General features: G+C 31.4%; 1 protein-coding gene across 1 annotated transcript in view; it reads left to right on the top strand.

Moving 5' to 3' along the window:
- Positions 1-5,177: 5,177 nt before the first annotated feature.
- The window catches only part of LOC130444947 (probable chitinase 10), a 35,358-nt gene continuing 22,468 nt past the window's right edge, over positions 5,178-18,067 (top strand). Inside the window, exons 1-7 of the mRNA XM_056780340.1 lie at positions 5,178-5,384; positions 14,713-14,798; positions 14,923-15,146; positions 15,208-15,551; positions 15,616-15,810; positions 16,708-16,959; positions 17,094-17,335. Of these exons, the coding sequence (XP_056636318.1) occupies positions 14,781-14,798; positions 14,923-15,146; positions 15,208-15,551; positions 15,616-15,810; positions 16,708-16,959; positions 17,094-17,335 (1,275 nt within the window). The 5' untranslated portion in view covers positions 5,178-5,384; positions 14,713-14,780. The remainder of the gene's footprint in view (positions 5,385-14,712; positions 14,799-14,922; positions 15,147-15,207; positions 15,552-15,615; positions 15,811-16,707; positions 16,960-17,093; positions 17,336-18,067) is intronic.

Raw genomic sequence — 18,067 nt, 5'->3', positions numbered from 1 at the left:
ACATTCTTCACTAATGCTTCATTCAAATTCAAGATATTTGTATTGATTTATTGGTGTTACTTCATTAGTGTTAAAAAGAAGATTAAGTAATTAATCAAACAAAGATATTACCATATTTATCAGTAGCCCGTTAATACGTTTTGTAATTACAGTTAATATACATATTCAGACTTTAAAAGCATTTTAAATAATGGAGTACTGCTAAGTATATAATCATTAATGAAATTAGTTTATGAATAAATTACTATCAAACGGTATTTTTTTATATAACGAATATAAACAGCAATAACAACTTAAATCATTAACAATGAGGATAATGCACTATGTTCAATAGAATAGTGTGAAGTATTTCATCTTCTACTAAACGAAAATCCCTTAAGTGGATTGTTTTCTCAAAATGCCCTTCAAACTCTCCCAATGACAATTGAAAATAACCAAATTAACCAAGAAATGACGTAGATTGTTTTGGGGACTCGTTTTAGCTTTACATCCACTCCAACTATACCTAGAAGATATTTTGACTCTACATCTTATTCTTCTGTCTAACCAAAGGAGGTTATTTTTTGAGGTCCCACATTCCTGAGTGTTGATACTACTCCTTTAAGATTCTCCAATCCTCTTGGCCAAATAGGCAGGATATTCCGGAAGTAGATGCTCTGCTGTTTTCATGGCTTTTCCGCAGAATATTCAAGTGGTATTTGACAGGGCACTGACTTATCAGAAGACCGATCATCAGTTTCATGTCGTTTCTGGTCATCACGAGAAGTTCTTCAGACTTCTTGGCTGATATGGTTATGAATCTTTTGGATTCTCCTAGACCTGGAGTGTTTCTCCAGTAAGAGTTCATCTTATTCTTCAGCCATTCGTTCAGTTCGTTATTATGGCATCTCGTGAGGACACAGTAGGGTTATGGTCCACGATATGGAGTCGTTGCCCCTTTTTTGATAAGACTGTTTGCTTCTTCATTTCCTGATATACTCTGGTGGTCTGGAAACTAAGTTTTTGTTAGCTAGTGCTTTTAAATTTTGCTAACATTCCCAGATTAGTTTGGATGTGCACTCAATAGCGTCTCTTGGTTGGAAGAAGATGAACTAGAACTACACTCTATCTCTGAATGACAAGGATTGTTGTACGTGAAATTTCTAATTTTTGGAGTTTATAAAGATTCGTGTGTATATTCCTCAACCTCCAACTGATTTTGTTGAATGAACAGAATTGTTATAATAAATATTTGAGATACACTTTGAAGAAGAACTCTCTTCACATTGATGTAAATCTGTCGTTAATATAATAAAGATTATAATTTAGAAACACTCGCTATTGTCTTCTAAATTCCGAGAATCAAATAATTGAATGATAATGAGGTCGATAATTTTGATCAACTAATCCCAAATCAACGGTATCGTTTATAAACTGGTACTGTCAAATTGTTGCCACTCAATATTTCTGAATAAAAATTTTCAAGTATCAAATTAACCGTATCAAAAGAATTAATAGAATGGTATCGAATTGCATTTTTAATTGTGCTCCTACAAGTTTCAGCTTTTGTAATCATTTGTACTTTCCATAGGTGATCAGACGCTTTGTATTGAATTTTTTGACGTCAATAGGCGTCTGTGTAAGTGCTGAGTACTCACAGATGATGTGGTCTGCAATTTCTTCCTTTTACCATATACTAGCAGCATTCCAGGTTGTTTGTCATGCCCATAGTGTGGAGGTGAGGTCCTAGATGACTGTGTCTAGTTAAAAACTAGTAGAACCTCAATAAATTGAGGCTCAAATATTATCCAATTCAACCCCAATTTATAATACTTCAACACCAATCTTCATCTACATCCTCATAGACCATATTTGGGGAATGAGTGGTCCATAGGACATCTAGTAGATATTTAGAGGCTAATCAAATATTACAAAAGACTGATGTTCTTTGAAAAACCGATCAGGAGTTTTGGTTTGAACCTTTTGACGACCCTAGGTGAGCTGTGTAATTATTGCGCACTCACAGATGACGCGGCCTCCAATTTATTTTTTTTACTATATACCAACATCACTCCAGGTCTGTGATGCCTATAGTGTGCAAATGACGTCCCAGATGACTGTGTCTAGTTAATAAACCAGAAGAACCTCATTGAAATAACATAGTTTAATAAATTTAGGTTCTAATATTATCCAATTCAAACCCAATTCATAATACTTCATCACCGATTCATCCTCTACATCGTCATAGTGCATAGTTGGGTAGTAGGTGGTCCATAGGACATCTAGTAGATATTCATTACACTACCAATGGTCGATGTCACTTTAAAGGTTAATCAGACTTTACCAAAGGCCGATGTCCTTTGAAAAACCGATCGGGCGCTTCGGCTTCAACCTTTTGATGTCAATAGTTAAGCTGTGTAATTACTGCGCACTCTCAGATGTCGTGGTCTGCGTTTTTTTCTTTTACCATATACCAGTGGCACTCCAGGTCGTCTGTGATGCCCATAGTGTGGTAGATGACTGTGCCTAGTTAAAAAACCAGAAGAACCTCAGTGAAATAACATAGTTCAATAAGTTTAGGCTCAAATATTATCCGATTCAAACCCAATTCGTAATACTTCATCACCGAATCATCCTCTACATTCTCATAGTTTTTAATTGGGTAGTGAGTGGTCCATAGGATATTTAGTAGATATTCATTATACTACAAATGGTCGATGTCCTTTGAAATACTAATCCGATAATTTTGACATATCTAGGCAAACTATGAGGCTGCTGGATACTTTTTGTGCTGATCTTCCAAAATATCTTGTTTTGATTTGATTAGGAAGAAGCTATCATCGACCAAATCTTGTTCTAATCCTATTTCATAGTAGGATCAAATAAGCACAGAGGCAACTTGACATTACCACAGGCTGATGTTATTCGAAAAATTCATCAGGCGCTTTGGCTTGAGCCTTTTGACGTCACTTGGCAAATAAGCGCAGGGCATTCACAGATGACGTGGTTTGCAATTTATATGCACCTGCAGCATTTCGGGTCGTCTGTGATGCCCATAATGTGGAGATGACTGTGACTAGTTACAAATATGATTTTGGACATGTTATCCAATTACTTTACGCGTACATTGTAATTTCTTTGAAACATTTAATATCATTAGGTGTTATTTGAATTAGAATAGAGTATTGAACCGTAAAATGTGTAGGATGGTAATTTAAACAATGAAAAGAATTTTTCACTAACCACCTCATCAAGTTGCGAGGAGTGTCAATCAGATAAAAAAAGGGTATAATTGTATACCTAACCACATGCGACAAAATGTAAATTAAAAAATGTCTGAGGGATAATAAAACTTGAAGAAGTAATGAATTGATATTTACAGTTCATTCAGTAACAAAGCAACGACAAAAAATACTTTTACGGTCATTAAATACCGTATATTTCATATGTTTCATTGTTAATACAAAGTCAATTAAAAAAAATGTGCAACGTATAGCTCTGTTTAACGGTCATTACGAGAGTAATTCGTGTTCGGTGTGTAGCTTGTATTTTTCATGTATATACGAGGTACATCCACAATGTAAGTTCCAAGTCTCTCAACGCTAGCGCTACCATAGCAATTCCGAGCATGCGCTGGCTCAAACAGAAGAAATGTACGACATTTTCAGATGTCTGTTGCTGACTTGTTCGTTTGCTTCTTTGATTACCCATGAACTGGTTAACACAATTGGAAAGAAGCTTATGCAAATCGCTAATTCATAATTAGTACTCTTGCTATGGAATTTCTGCAAAACTCACACTAATTCATGAAATTGTTATTGAAAAACTGAAGTTCCGAAAAAAAAACAATGGCTGGGTAATGCATTTCAGTTTTTGACACGCTGCAATGAAGACGGTGATGATTTATTTTACTCGGATAGTCAAGAAGGATGAAACTTGACATTACCACTTCCCAGAAACTAAATAGGAATCAATTGAATGTAGGCATACTTCGTTTCTAACGAAATTTAAACTTAAAAAGATCTTGATACCTTATGTGCCCCGTTTTTAGAGATAGAAAAAGCTTTTTTGCTGATTAATGCTGATAATACGAGGTCTGGTTATGAAAAAGAGTTTTATTATAAAAATTATTCTACATTCTACCGCTTCCATCGACTCAAATCGGGTCCCTTTCAAAGCAGATCTTTTTCTAATTTCTCAAGGAAATCTGAGCAGATCCGTTCACGCAAGAGCTTTTGGTCAGGAGTCAGATTTTTTGGCACCAACTTCGCACAGACTTTTGTCATGTGTAATTCCTCGTGTAAAATGTTTCTAACCGTTCCTTTATCGGTGTTTACAGCTTCGACAATCATCCGGATGGTCACTCGACGGTCTGCACGCACAATTTGATTGATTTTGGTCATTGTTTCCGGAGTTGAAACATTTACAGGGCGACCTGGGCGCTGGTCATCTTCAGTCATCTTGGTCATCTATCGGCCCTCAATAAAGCGCTTACACCACTTAAAAACATGCGCACGAGATAGAGAATTGTCCCCATAGGTCTCTTGCAACAATTTATAGCACTCGGTCGGAGTTTTTTCAATTTTAACAAGAAAAAATCGCGTTCGTTTCAAACCGCTACTACAAAAATACTATAATAGTTACGGAAACGTGTTTTGGGACGTGCATAGACAAGATACCCAAGGCACTACTCGTTTTTTATCCCAATGGTCTAAGACGCCCTCTAGGCGCGCAGTCTTGTTATTTAATAGCCTGACCTCGTACTAATAATACTTCTGCTACTTCTTGTTCTCTTACAGGAAGGTTTTTTTGACTTGAATTCATTGGAAAAACTTGAAAAAGGAAAATTAGAAGAAAAACTAGGATTAAGAATAATAATTTAATTATATAGTGTAGTTATGTATAATAGTGTAGTTATGGAATTTATACACGAACTTAAAAATTTCCCATAACATGATTTTGGTGACATATATCAATAATTAAATTGTCATTTATATAAAAACGCTAAGAACTCCTACTATAATCTGTCAAATTTATGGAAATAATTTTTTTAAACAACGTATACAGTTGAAAAAATTTAAAAGCGCACCTTGTATTTTCTTATTTGATTTTCAAATTACCCTCAACGCCTTTGTTAAAGCGTCATCTGCAATAGCTACCTTGTTCGAGAACCAGTATCAAGTTCAAGGTAATTCATTGCCATTTACAAATTATCGAGTGCATTCAGATCAACTAACTGCAATTAATGAAAATTGATTTGTCGTTGAGGCTCTGATGGACCCAATCGAGGCGTCAGAGTTATTAATTTCGGACAGGTTCTTCTTTGAAGATGGAACAAAATCTTTTTTGTCACCAGCGTCTCCTACCACTTATAAGAATCAGAATCGGGAGGCTACACGCATTTGGTGAGTTGTAGGGCACTTGAGCTAATCGAAAAATTTTTCTTGTTGATTGTATATATACAATTTGTGTTTATGTGTTTTTTGGAATTACTTTAGAGAAGGTAAATAAATTTCGTAATTCATTTTAAATTGATTTAAATTTTTTATTGTTCAATGATCAACTGATGAATTTATTAGTAACTTACGTTAGCTTAAAATTGGGATTTAACTTGATATTAATAATATAAAAATGTAGGGAAATGAAAGTATGTTAATGGAAAAAGCAGTTTTCCAAGAAAAATGTCAATTTTTTTATTCAAATAGATAGTTTTCCAAAGCAAACGATATTTCATTGAAATAGACAGTTTTTCGGGGCGAATGATAATTTTTTATTCAAATAGATCAAATAACAGATTTTAATGAAAATTGAGTTTTCCAAAATGAATGACAGTTTTTTAAGCAATGGACAATGCAAATGACATTTTTCCAAGCCAATTGGCATTGAAATATTCCATTTTTCAAAGCAAATGACAGTTTTTTGTTGAAGTTGAAAGTTTTCGCGGCGAATGACATTTCTTTATTGGAATAGACAATGCAAATAATAAATTAAAAAAAAAAATTATGGTTTTTCCTGCAAATGAAAAATTTTCTGAAATATTAAATTATCCTACGCAATTGACAGTTGTTCATTGAAATAGACAGAGCAAATAATATATTTTGATAAAAATAGATAACTTCTCCAAACAAATGAGAGGTTTTCCTTAAAGTATACAGTTTTTTTAAGGTGAATGACAGTTTTTCATTGGAATTAACAATGCAAATGATGGTTTTTGTATCGAAATACAGTTTTCCGAGGCAAACATTTGTTGATTATTGAAATAAACAAAGCAAATAACAGTTTTTTATCGAATCGTTTTTCAGAAAAAATGATACTTGCTTATAGAAAAAGATAGTTTTCCAAGGCAAATGTCAAGTTTTCTTCGAAATAGACAGTTTTGCAAAACAAAAGACAGGTTGTCAATAATAATAACAGTTTTATTATTGAAATAAACAGTTTTTCATTGAAATAGACTGATTTTTAAGGCAATGACAGTTATCTATTAAATTAGAAAAGCCCAAAAGACAGTTTTCTCATTGAAATAGACAGTTTCTTGAGGTAAATGACAGTTTTCCAAGGCAAATATGAATTTTTCATTGAAAGGGTTTTTCAAATATAATCAGTTTTTTATGGAAATAGACCGTGTTCATGAAAAATTACACTTGTTTATAGAAATAGATAGTTTCCCAAGGGAAACGACAAGTTTTCTTCGAAATAGACAGGTTTGCAAATGACAGTTTTCATGGGAATTGACAAGATAAATGATAGTTTTTATATTGAAAAACAGTTTTTTTATCGAAATAGACAGTTTTCAAAGACAAATATCACTGGTTTATAGAAATATACAGTTTTCCTAGGCATATGACAGTTGATTATTGAAATAGACAGTTTTCCAAGACATATGTCACAGTTTTACAAAGAAAATGACAGTTTTTCATAGAAATTTACAAAGCAAATGACAGTTTTTTTATTAAAAGAGACAGTTTTCCAAAACATATGACACTTATTCATAGAAATAGATAGCTTCCTGAAGCAAATGACATGTTTTCTTTGAAATAGACACTTTTCTAATACAAATGACACTTATTTATGAAAATAGATAGTTTCCCACAGCAAATGAAAGTTTTCTATTGAAATAAACAGTTTTTTGAAGCTAATTTTTTTCTATTCACTAGATAGAAAGTAATGTTTCTATTCCTATTTTATATAGGAAGTACAAGAATCGGAATAGATTTTTGGAAAGCTGAATTCTCATTTTCAAGAAAGCGATTCGAAAAATTCCAACAAAAAATTGGCGTATTGTCTTGATTATTTTGTCCACCATTTGATCTGCGGTGGATTTTTTTGTGTTTTGAATTTATTGTTTTTATAATCATACCATTGAAACCCCAACAATCGATCAAATGAATTAGTAACGATCGAGACTGTTAATTCAACAGTCTCGATGTAAATAGTATAATTTTCGAGTCGTTATATGGAATTTAAGCTCCAAACCTTATTTTTAACTTAAATACTTCAACGTCTCAACGTTTTTATGTAGCTATTAAAAAAATTGAACGATTGCCGAGTCTTGTCAAACTGGTAGTGAAAAGCAGACCAAATAATTACAGAGAATTGGATCGTTCAACTTCGTATCTATTAGTATCAGTCAATTTTTATAACAGAGTTTCACGTTTTTTTAAATTATTACTAAAACAAATCCTGTTTGTTTAAGTGTTTTTCTAAATATATTTAAATTTTAATCCCTATATCAAGTTTTTTGCATATTTTATTCTAATTCTTTCATTATATTGATAGCATTCAAAAAATATAATTTAAAATTACTCTCCTTCTATTAAGATAGTAATACGTTGCTTGTAATGAATGGATTGGCTTTGTTCCCTTTGGATAGATCCGCTCTGCTTATTTTACATACCTATCTGCTGTAAATGCGCGACAAAGATGCTCCTTGATTAATTGATAAGGATTTACTGTCCTTAACATATCGTTGTCTAATGGTCTTCCAATAGAAACCACGAAGATCTAAATAACTTAACAATCTTTGACATCTACGAACGTGGACATGCACATGGATAAAATCGAAATGTTTTTGATCCTTATTATATAGTTTTTCAAGGCAAATGATAGTTTTATATTAAAATAGACAGTTCTTTAATGCAAATGATAGTTTTTTATTGAAACATTACACAAATCACAGTTGTTTATTGGAGTAGACAGTCTTCCAAGACAAATGAAAGTTTTTCTTTGAAATAAACAGTTTTTCCTGGCATAGATGGTTTTCTATGACAAAAGACGGTTTTTTATGAAAATGAACAGATTTTCTAAACTGAAGACAGTTTTTTTTTATTGAAATAAACACTTTTTTATAGAAATAGATAGTTTTTTAAGGCAGTGACAATTGTCTATTAAGATACATGCCAAATGGCAGTTTTCTTATTGAAATAGACAGTTTTTTAAGGCAATGACAATTGTCTATTAAGATACATGCCAAATGACAGTTTTCTTATTGAAATAGACAGTTTTTTAAGGCAATGACAATTGTCTATTAAGATACATGCCAAATGACAGTTTTCTTATTGAAATAGACAGTTTTTTAAGGCAATGACAATTGTCTATTAAGATAGACAAGGCAAATGACAGTTTTCTTATTGAAATAGGCAGTTAGGTATATGACAGTTTTTATCGTAATAGAGAGTTTTCCAAGGCAAATTAAAATTTTTCATCAAAATAGATAGTTTTCGGAGGCAAATTACAGGTATTTATTCTTATATTCAGTTTTCCAAGGCAAAAGACAGTTTTTTCATAAAAATTAACAGTTTTTTAAAACTATCGACAGTTTTCTTATTGAAATGGATAGATTTCGAAGGCAAATGACAAAATGACAGTTTTTTATTGGAAAAGGCAGTTTTCCAAGGCAAATGAAAATTTTTCATTGAAATTGACATTTTTTGGAGTCAAATCATAGATGTTTATTGTGATGGACGGTTTTCTAAGGCAAAAGACAGTTTTAAAAAAAAATGAACAGTTTTTCAAAACTAATGAGAGTTTTTTCATTGAAATAAAGAATTTTTGGAATAGAGAAGGTATATATCTATTGAGATAGACAAGGTAAGACAAATGACAGATTTCAAAGGCAAATTATTTCATTGAAATGTACAGTCTTCTGATACAAATGACAGTGTTTTACAACAATAAACAGTTTTACAAGTCAAATAATAGTATTTCATTGAAATAGACATTTTTCGAAGTTAACTGGCAGTTGTTTATTATATTTACTAGACAATTGACAGTTTTTTTTATGTAACTAGACATTCTAATAGACAATTGGGTAATTATACACTTTCACGGTCACCTGGTTTGTTGACTCTAGAAAATCTAAAAATGGATGAATTTTATTGATCTTGGTCTCAAAATGTTCCATTTTACGGAGGATTTATAAAAAAAATTAGTAGAAATAGCTGGAATGAAAATTTCTCATAGTTTTACTGTTTTAAATCGTAAAAAAAACGGTTTTGCAAAATAATCCTTTACAAAAAATTATCTCATTATCAGATACAGTTCTTATATTTTTTTTGTATTCTACATAAATTAATAAACAATTTAAAAAAAAATCCAAAAAGAATGAGTTTTTCAGTTTTTATAGCTTAAAATGAAATCGATGAAAAACAATCAATTTTCGTGAATAGTTTCGTACTATATTATTCAATGTTAATAGTTTTTGGTTAGATAGATAGATAAATTTTATAATTTTGGTTAGGTTAGGTTAGGTTGTTCTGTATCACTGTATATTGTAAGTGCTTCAAATGTATTCAATTCACAATTGTTGCAACTCATTGTCAATATATTTCAATTTATTATTAACAAAATCCCACAACTCACAATTATTCAAAAAAATTAACTTTTTTGAAATTTTTTTTTTCAAAATATTCATTTTTTTATGTAAATTGCGAAAAAAAATATACGAACTTGATTCCACGACGTCAGAAGCAGTTACGAAGGATTATATGTAGAAAGTCATTTTTTTTGCATTTAAAGTCATGAAACTGTAAAAAATATTCATTTTTTTTTATAAATCCGCCGTAAAATGGAACATTTTGAGACCAAGATCATTAAAATCCATTTTTCGATTTTCTAGAGCCAAAAAACCAGGTGACCGCGAAAGTGTATAATTACCGACAATTGTCTATGGGAATAGATAAGGCAGTTTTTGTATTAAAATAGACAGATTCCAGAGGTATAAGACAGTTTTATTATTGAAATAGACAGTTTCTCTCTGTCGCAACTGATAGTTCACCTTTGAAATGGACAAAGCAAATCATAGTTTTTATAATAATATATAGACAGTTTTCTTAAGCAAATAGTAGCTTATTATTGAAATAAACAGTACAATACGTTACTTGTGATGAATCGATTGTTTTCTTGGGATAATTTCTAGTCTGCTTATTTTTCCAATCTAATTTAAATGCTCTTGGATGCTCGACCATGGTATTTGAGTCATTTTGAATTAATTTCGTCATGTATAATAACTAGGATTTTCTCATTTACATTTTATGATGTGTTTATGATTCGAGATTTCTCAAAATATTTACACTGAAATGCATCCCTATTTTTCTGCTTTACAATATAGATTCATTCTTTATCCACCTATTGTACAAATAATTTGTTTCATCATCAGATTGTTCTCTTTCTCATAATAGAGAAAGGAGATCTTTGTAATATTGTAATCTGTAATCGAATAATACAGTTCTTATTTTGCCGTTGCGTTTATTCCAAAAAACAAATTCAATAAAAAAAAACTGTTTATTCATCTATCGTCCCATTGCCTATTCTTTTAATATTTGCTAGAGGTTTTTGTGTTTTCAAATTTGTTTAACGGTTATAATGATTAGTGCAAATCATCCAATTACAATTCAAAATTTTAATATTGAATAAAATAGTAGAGGCAATGTCCTAACAAACTTGATTATTTTAATTTGTAATTTATATTCTATATTGATAGTTATTTTAACAAACAACACATTTTTTTATATAATAATGAAAAGATACTCCCACATGTTCATACTTGAATTTATGTTTATGTGTAAATCAGAACAGACTACAAACAGTATATTAAATAGATTCTTTCTTTAAAAAAACGCGGCATAGAAATTAATGCAACAATACCAACCAACCAACCAACAATAAAAGACAAAGAAAATACAATTCAGTTTCAGAGACGGTTAATTTTGATTTCAAAAAAAGTATAAAGTATTTCTCTGAGAGTTTCGATGTCTTTTTGGCTGTTTCAAACTTTGGACTCCCATCTTCAATTATTTGAAAAAAAATTCAATCGATCAAAAATCAGTTCTACGTATTTTCCAATCTGATCCAACGTCTAATGCACATGTCTAGAAATCGAAAATGCTTTTGGTCCTTACTAGATAGTTTTTCAAGGCTAATGAAAGTTTTTCATTGAAACAGACAGTTTTTCCAGGCAAATCACAGTTGTTTATTGGAATAGACGGTTTTCCAAGGCAAATGACAATTTTTTATCAAAATGGACATAGAAAACTAATAGCAGTTTTTGAAGGCAATGACAGTTGTCTATTAGGGTAGACAAGACAAATAACTATTTTTTTACTGAAATCAACAGTTTTTTATTGAGATGGACAGTTTTCCAGAGCAAATGACAGTAATTTCTTAGAAAATATAATAATTCAAATGACATTTTTTCATCAAAATAGACAGTTTTATCTAAGGCAAATGACAGTTTTTCATTGAAATAGACAAGTTTCCTAGTCAAATGACAAATGTATGTAGGAACAGATAAGATAAATGACAGTTTTTTATTGAAGTTGAAAGTTTTTCAGTAAAACAGACAGTTTTATTGAAATAGACAGGACAAAGGACAGTATTGTTATTAAAATAGACACTTTCCCAATGCAATTAACAACTTTTCATCAAAATAGGAAAGGAAAATGACATTTGTTTCTTAAAAAAGATGATCCGAATGACAGTTTTTCATTAAAATAGACAGTTTTCGCTGACGAAAATGACAGTTTTTTGTTGAAGTGAACATTTTTCCAAACCAAATAACACTTTTTCGGTAAAATAAACTGTTTTCTAAGACAAATGACATTTCTTTATTGAATTATACAGGGCAAATGACAGTTTTTTATTGAAATAGAAAGTTTATCAAGGAAAATGACATTTGTTTCTTAAAAAAGATGATCCGAAAAACAGTTTTTCATCAAAATAGACAGTTTTAGCTGACGAAAATGATAGTTTCTCATGGAAATAGACAGCTCTTCAAAACAAGTGACAGTGGTATGTAGGAATAGACAAGGCAAATGACAGTTTTTTGTTGAAGTGAACAGTTTCCCAAACCAAATAACAGTTTTTCAGTAAAAGAAACAGTTTTCTAAGACAAATGACATTTCTTTATTGAATTAGACAGGGGAAATGACAGTTTTTTATTGAAATAGAAAGTTTATCAAGGAAAATGACATTTGTTTCTTAAAAAAGATAATCCGAAAGACAGTTTTTCATCAAAATAGACAGTTTTCGCTGACGAAAATGATAGTTTCTCATTGAAATAGACAGCTCTTCAAAACAAGTGACAGTGGTATGTAGGAATAGACAAGGCAAATGACAGTTTTTTGTTGAAGTGAACAGTTTCCCAAACCAAAAAACAGTTTTTCAGTAAAAGAAACAGTTTTCTAAGACAAATGACATTTCTTTATCGAATTATAGAGGGCAAATGACAGTTTTTTATTGAAATAGAAAGTTTATCAAGGAAAATGACATTTGTTTCTTAAAAAAGATGATCCGAAATACAGTTTTTCATCAAAATAGACAGTTTTCACTGATGAAAATGATAGTTTCTCATTGAAATAGACAGCTCTTCAAAACAAGTGACAGTGGTATGTAGGAATAGACAAGGCAAATGACAGTTTTTTGTTGAAGTGAACAGTTTACCAAACCAAATAACAGTTTTTCAGTAAAAGAAACAGTTTTCTAAGACAAATGACATTTCTTTATCGAATTATAGAGGGCAAATGACAGTTTTTTATTGAAATAGAAAGTTTATCAAGGAAAATGACATTTGTTTCTTAAAAAAGATGATCCGAAATACAGTTTTTCATCAAAATAGACAGTTTTCACTGATGAAAATGATAGTTTCTCATTGAAATAGACAGCTCTTCAAAACAAGTGACAGTGGTATGTAGGAATAGACAAGGCAAATGACAGTTTTTTGTTGAAGTGAACAGTTTACCAAACCAAATAACAGTTTTTCAGTAAAAGAAACAGTTTTCTAAGACAAATGACATTTCTTTATCGAATTATAGAGGGCAAATGACAGTTTTTTATTGAAATAGAAAGTTTATCAAGGAAAATGACATTTGTTTCTTAAAAAAGATGATCCGAAATACAGTTTTTCATCAAAATAGACAGTTTTCACTGATGAAAATGATAGTTTCTCATTGAAATAGACAGCTCTTCAAAACAAGTGACAGTGGTATGTAGGAATAGACAAGGCAAATGACAGTTTTTTGTTGAAGTGAACAGTTTTCCAAACCAAATAACAGTTTTTCAGTAAAAGAAACAGTTTTCTAAGACAAATGACATTTCTTTATTGAATTAGACAGGGGAAATGATAGTTTTTTATTGAAATTGACAATGCAAATGCAGTTTCCCAACGCAAATGACAGTTGTTTCTTGCAAAAGATAGACTAATGACATCTTTTCATAAAAATATAGTTAACTATATGGCTAATGACAGTTCTCTATTCAAATATACAGTTTTCCAACGACAAATGCCTCTTGTTTATTGAAATAAACAGTTTTCTTTAAGGCAAATGACAGTTTGTCATTGAAATAGGCAATTTTCCAATGCAAATGACAGTAGTTTGTTCTCTACATATCTTCATCTTCCACAAGATTATTTACTTCTTCAAAAAAATGTTTTGCCATTAGAAAACTAAAAATTCCGTTCTATTATTTCTTTTGATATTCTGAAACTTTCCGCTTTGTTTCTGCGTAATATTACAAAAACAAAACTTTGAAATCGCCTGTCTATAAAAAAAAACCAATTTGTAATTTGGGATCGGTTTAAAAAAAGTTGTTGGACTCGATTAAAGCCTGTTCTCAAAATTGGATTTTTATTTACCGCGTTTCGGGATTCGTTGTTAACGTATATAAATTTCGTTATAATAGATAGGTTAACCCACCATTTTATTTAGTATCAGAATTAATAACGACCAATTTTGTTTCAAGGTTACTATTCAAAAGATCGTTAAATTTGTATGCATTCGGGCACTTTATAATAAAGACTTGTTTTCATTAGTCTCGCAGAAAAATACGGCCAAGTTTGAATTCAGCTTCTACAAACTTTAACTTCTTAACGTCTCCTTCATTTGCCCTGGCGTATCACTTTTCAAAAACAAATATTTAATGACATTTTTTCCAAATCAAAAACAAAATCTTCATATTAAAGTCAGAAGCTTTGTCGACAACCCTCGTACGTCAAGTGCGGTCAATCTTTTCTTATATATTTTGACTCATATCCTCTATTCATATGAAAATTGAAGACCTAACGTCTGGTTGATTGCAAATATTCTACGTACACTGTGTTAAGATGACACGATAAGAATTTTTAATAAGTGGCCATTGTCATTGACACTATATTGGTCAGTGGCACTCACGTACCAACAAAGGTTGATCTCCATTAGTTTTTTATCAACTCTAAGGTTGAACTTGTGCTTCTTTTTACAGTTTTACAACATTCTGAAGAGATCCAAGTATCAAATTAATGTACATGGAGTCGTAGTGTGTTAGCCACGATGCAAAAGATTTTAATCGTAAGTGCTATAGAATTGATAAATATTTATTTAGATAACAACAATCAGAAAGAAGCTGTAGTTTTTTGTTATTTTCCTGGAAAAGAGTTTCTAGAAAGAATTTATATTGTTTCATATTTTCCAGATAAGTTTTATTGTTACAACTTTAGCGTTAACAGAAGGAAGGTCTACAATTAACAGACCTAGATTTAAACGTGAACATATCCCTCCTCCGGGTGTACCAACTTTCCGTAGGGATTCTGTAGAGCATATTCCAAAGGGAGAAAAAAATCTTCCTCTGTTAACGGAAACACATTATGGATCTACTACTATTCCATTAAGAGCGGCAGTTGAAAGCGTTCCAAACGTGTACGTAATTAAATAAATAACTTTATATAAAATATGAAAAAAAAATAATTATTTGAATTAGGTTGGAAAATTCTAGACGTTTACCTCTTCGAGATGCCGTAGAAAAACGTCCACCCCCTGATGATCCTTTAGACATAGAACAAGACATAATTTCAGGACAACTAAATCTCAACGATGATTCTATAGAAACGTATGCTGCTAATTTAAACTTTCAACAACAATATTATCCTTTTCTACAGACGCCATATCAAGGATATCAACAATCCTATTATTCTCCTATTCAATATTTTCAGAATATTTTAACTGATTACAAAGTAACTAATCCTTATAGAATCGATAATAGTTATCAACAGTTAATTGTGAGTCCTTTTGGTTTGCCACAATATGATTTACATCAACGATTTAGTAAGTATATCGATCTATTCATTATCATCATTGTTGATGGTGGCACTAATTTTTTTTTTTTTAGAAAAAAGCTCAGCCGATAATCAAAAAATAGTTTGTTACGTAGGGGGGATAGCTGCGTATAGAAAAGAACCCCTCACCTTCGGTCCGGAGGACCTAGATCCATATATTTGCACCCATATTATTTATAATTACGCAACTATTGATCCAATCACCTATACCATAGTTTCCAATGATGAAAACTACGATATTGTTAAAGGTGAATACAGTTCTTGTTTATTTTTTCAATTTTGATAAATAGGTCAAAAAACATCGGAAGAAATTAATTTTAGTAATAACTTACAAACAACCTAAAAAATCTATCGAACCAAAGCTAGTTCTTACAAGAATTATTCAAACGGTGTCCTTTTCACTATCTAAGATAAACCAAAATGATGATAGCCTTGATTCCATGTCTAATCCGTTCCATAAAATCTTCTAAATTACCTGGTTAACGTAAATCCGACTTTTCAAATGTCTTAAAAAAATTGAGAAGTATAAGATTAGGTAACCTATGTGGCCGCTCCATTAATCCAAACTGTTTATTTAAAAACCTCAGAATATTAAGATGTAGTGGTCTACCATCTTGTTGGAACCATCAAACGTTGCCTCGTCTAAAAATTTCATCATAATGCTTCTTGAAAAAGTCTTCACAAAATTCCAAACGTCTATTCTTTTCCTAAGAGTTCATAAATAAGTTGAACTTTGTAGGGTACAGTTTTTCTTCTGTGGTAGTTGCGTGAGCGTTGTCTTCTAATACTTAACAGCAAAATATCTAGCTTAGTATCGTCGAATATTCCTGATCTTTCAGATTTTTGAGCTTCCTGTTGTATCAAATCTTGCAACAATTTTGCTATCCAAGAGATTGGAGGTCTTTCAAAATGTGCTCCGTTGAATAAATTACATACTACTGTTCGAATCTTCTCGTGAGAATTCATAAACGAATTGAACTTCGTTTGAGTGCAGTTTTTCTTGGTTGAAAAAATTTACTACAAAACACTGACCAACATTTTGTTGTAAGGCAATTTCTGTTGTTGTTACGTGAATATTGTCTTCTGATGATAGCAAAATATGTGATTAAAGTAACAATAAAGTCATTGTAATATTTTCAACGTAGGTGGATATAAAGCAATTACTAGTTTACGCAACAAGAACCCAAATCTGAAGATCCTCATTTCTTTGGGTGGAAGCAAAGAAGATGGTTCCCGCCGGTTCAGTAACATGGTGTCAAACTCGAGAAAACGTATCAATTTTATACGTTCCCTTATATCTTTCCTGGAAAAATACAATTTCGACGGTATGGAAGTCCATTGGGAGTATCCAGGATCACAAGAATTCGGAGGACAAAGAACTGACAAAGAATTTCTAGGTAATAAAATATGTAATGAATACCAAGTAATATACTGCAACTTAAAGATGGTGAAAATTTATTTACTTTGATTAACGTAATCAATATTAACATGTTGGTTTTTATTTCCACGATTTTCTTATATCTATTCGCAGCTTTATTTTTGGAAGAAACATCGGAAATATTCAAACAACGACAGTGGAGTTTAGTCCTTTCGGCACCTGCTTCAAGATTCAAAGTAGAAGACGGTTTCAATCCAGAAAGAATCGGCAATTTCGTCGATTTCGTCAACCTCCAAACATACGATTTCCATTTCGAAAGAGAATCCGTCGCAGATCATCACGCAAATTTATTTACTAGACCTGAAGATAGCGGCCTTAATATTTTCTTCAACGTAGTAAGTAACTTTTGTAGAATTTACAATCATGTTAATCAAATATCTCCCAGATTTATCTAGGAGCGTATAGCATTGGATAATCAAATCTATGGGTTTAACATTATGAGTGCGTTGACGATGATGTAGGCGGTTTTTCGAAGGTATCCATGATGAAAAGAGTTATTTGCAACCGTTCTACATCTTTGAAGATCTTGTTGAGCTCCAGCGAGATGAAAAATAGCCTTTTACAACAGATATCCTGATCCTTGTTTCTGCAACGAATCATTTGCTATTCAAAACATTGTGTTCCAATTGGATTTCGAGCTATAACAAAAAATTCAATGCTTATGACGTTTCTGTAAATTTTTCGGACATTCTTCTTTGGAATTTGGTAGTATTTTGTTCTGGAAACCAAACAGTGGCTCATGGCGACAAAGTGGATTCTATATCAGGACGAAATTCCTACAGAGAGTGGCATATATGTTGTTTTGTAAAAGGAAGGATAATCTGCTATAGATTTTGTACTTTATCCTGTAGAATCCAAGCAGTAGTCGATAAATGGAATCCAAATAAAAAAAAATTCAACTAGAAAGTGACGTACTTTGTATTGTAGAACAGAAAGGACATTCTGGTTTGGATTTTGTACTTAATCTAATGGAAACCAAGCAATAGTCGATAGGTAGATTCCAGATAAGGACGAAATGTCAACCAGAAACTAACGTACCTCGTATTTTGAAACAGAAGGGACATTCT

This window comes from Diorhabda sublineata, chromosome 6 (genome assembly GCF_026230105.1).
Source record: "Diorhabda sublineata isolate icDioSubl1.1 chromosome 6, icDioSubl1.1, whole genome shotgun sequence".
Classification (NCBI taxonomy): domain Eukaryota; kingdom Metazoa; phylum Arthropoda; class Insecta; order Coleoptera; family Chrysomelidae; genus Diorhabda; species Diorhabda sublineata.
This window is presented reverse-complemented; position numbering and strand designations above follow the sequence as displayed.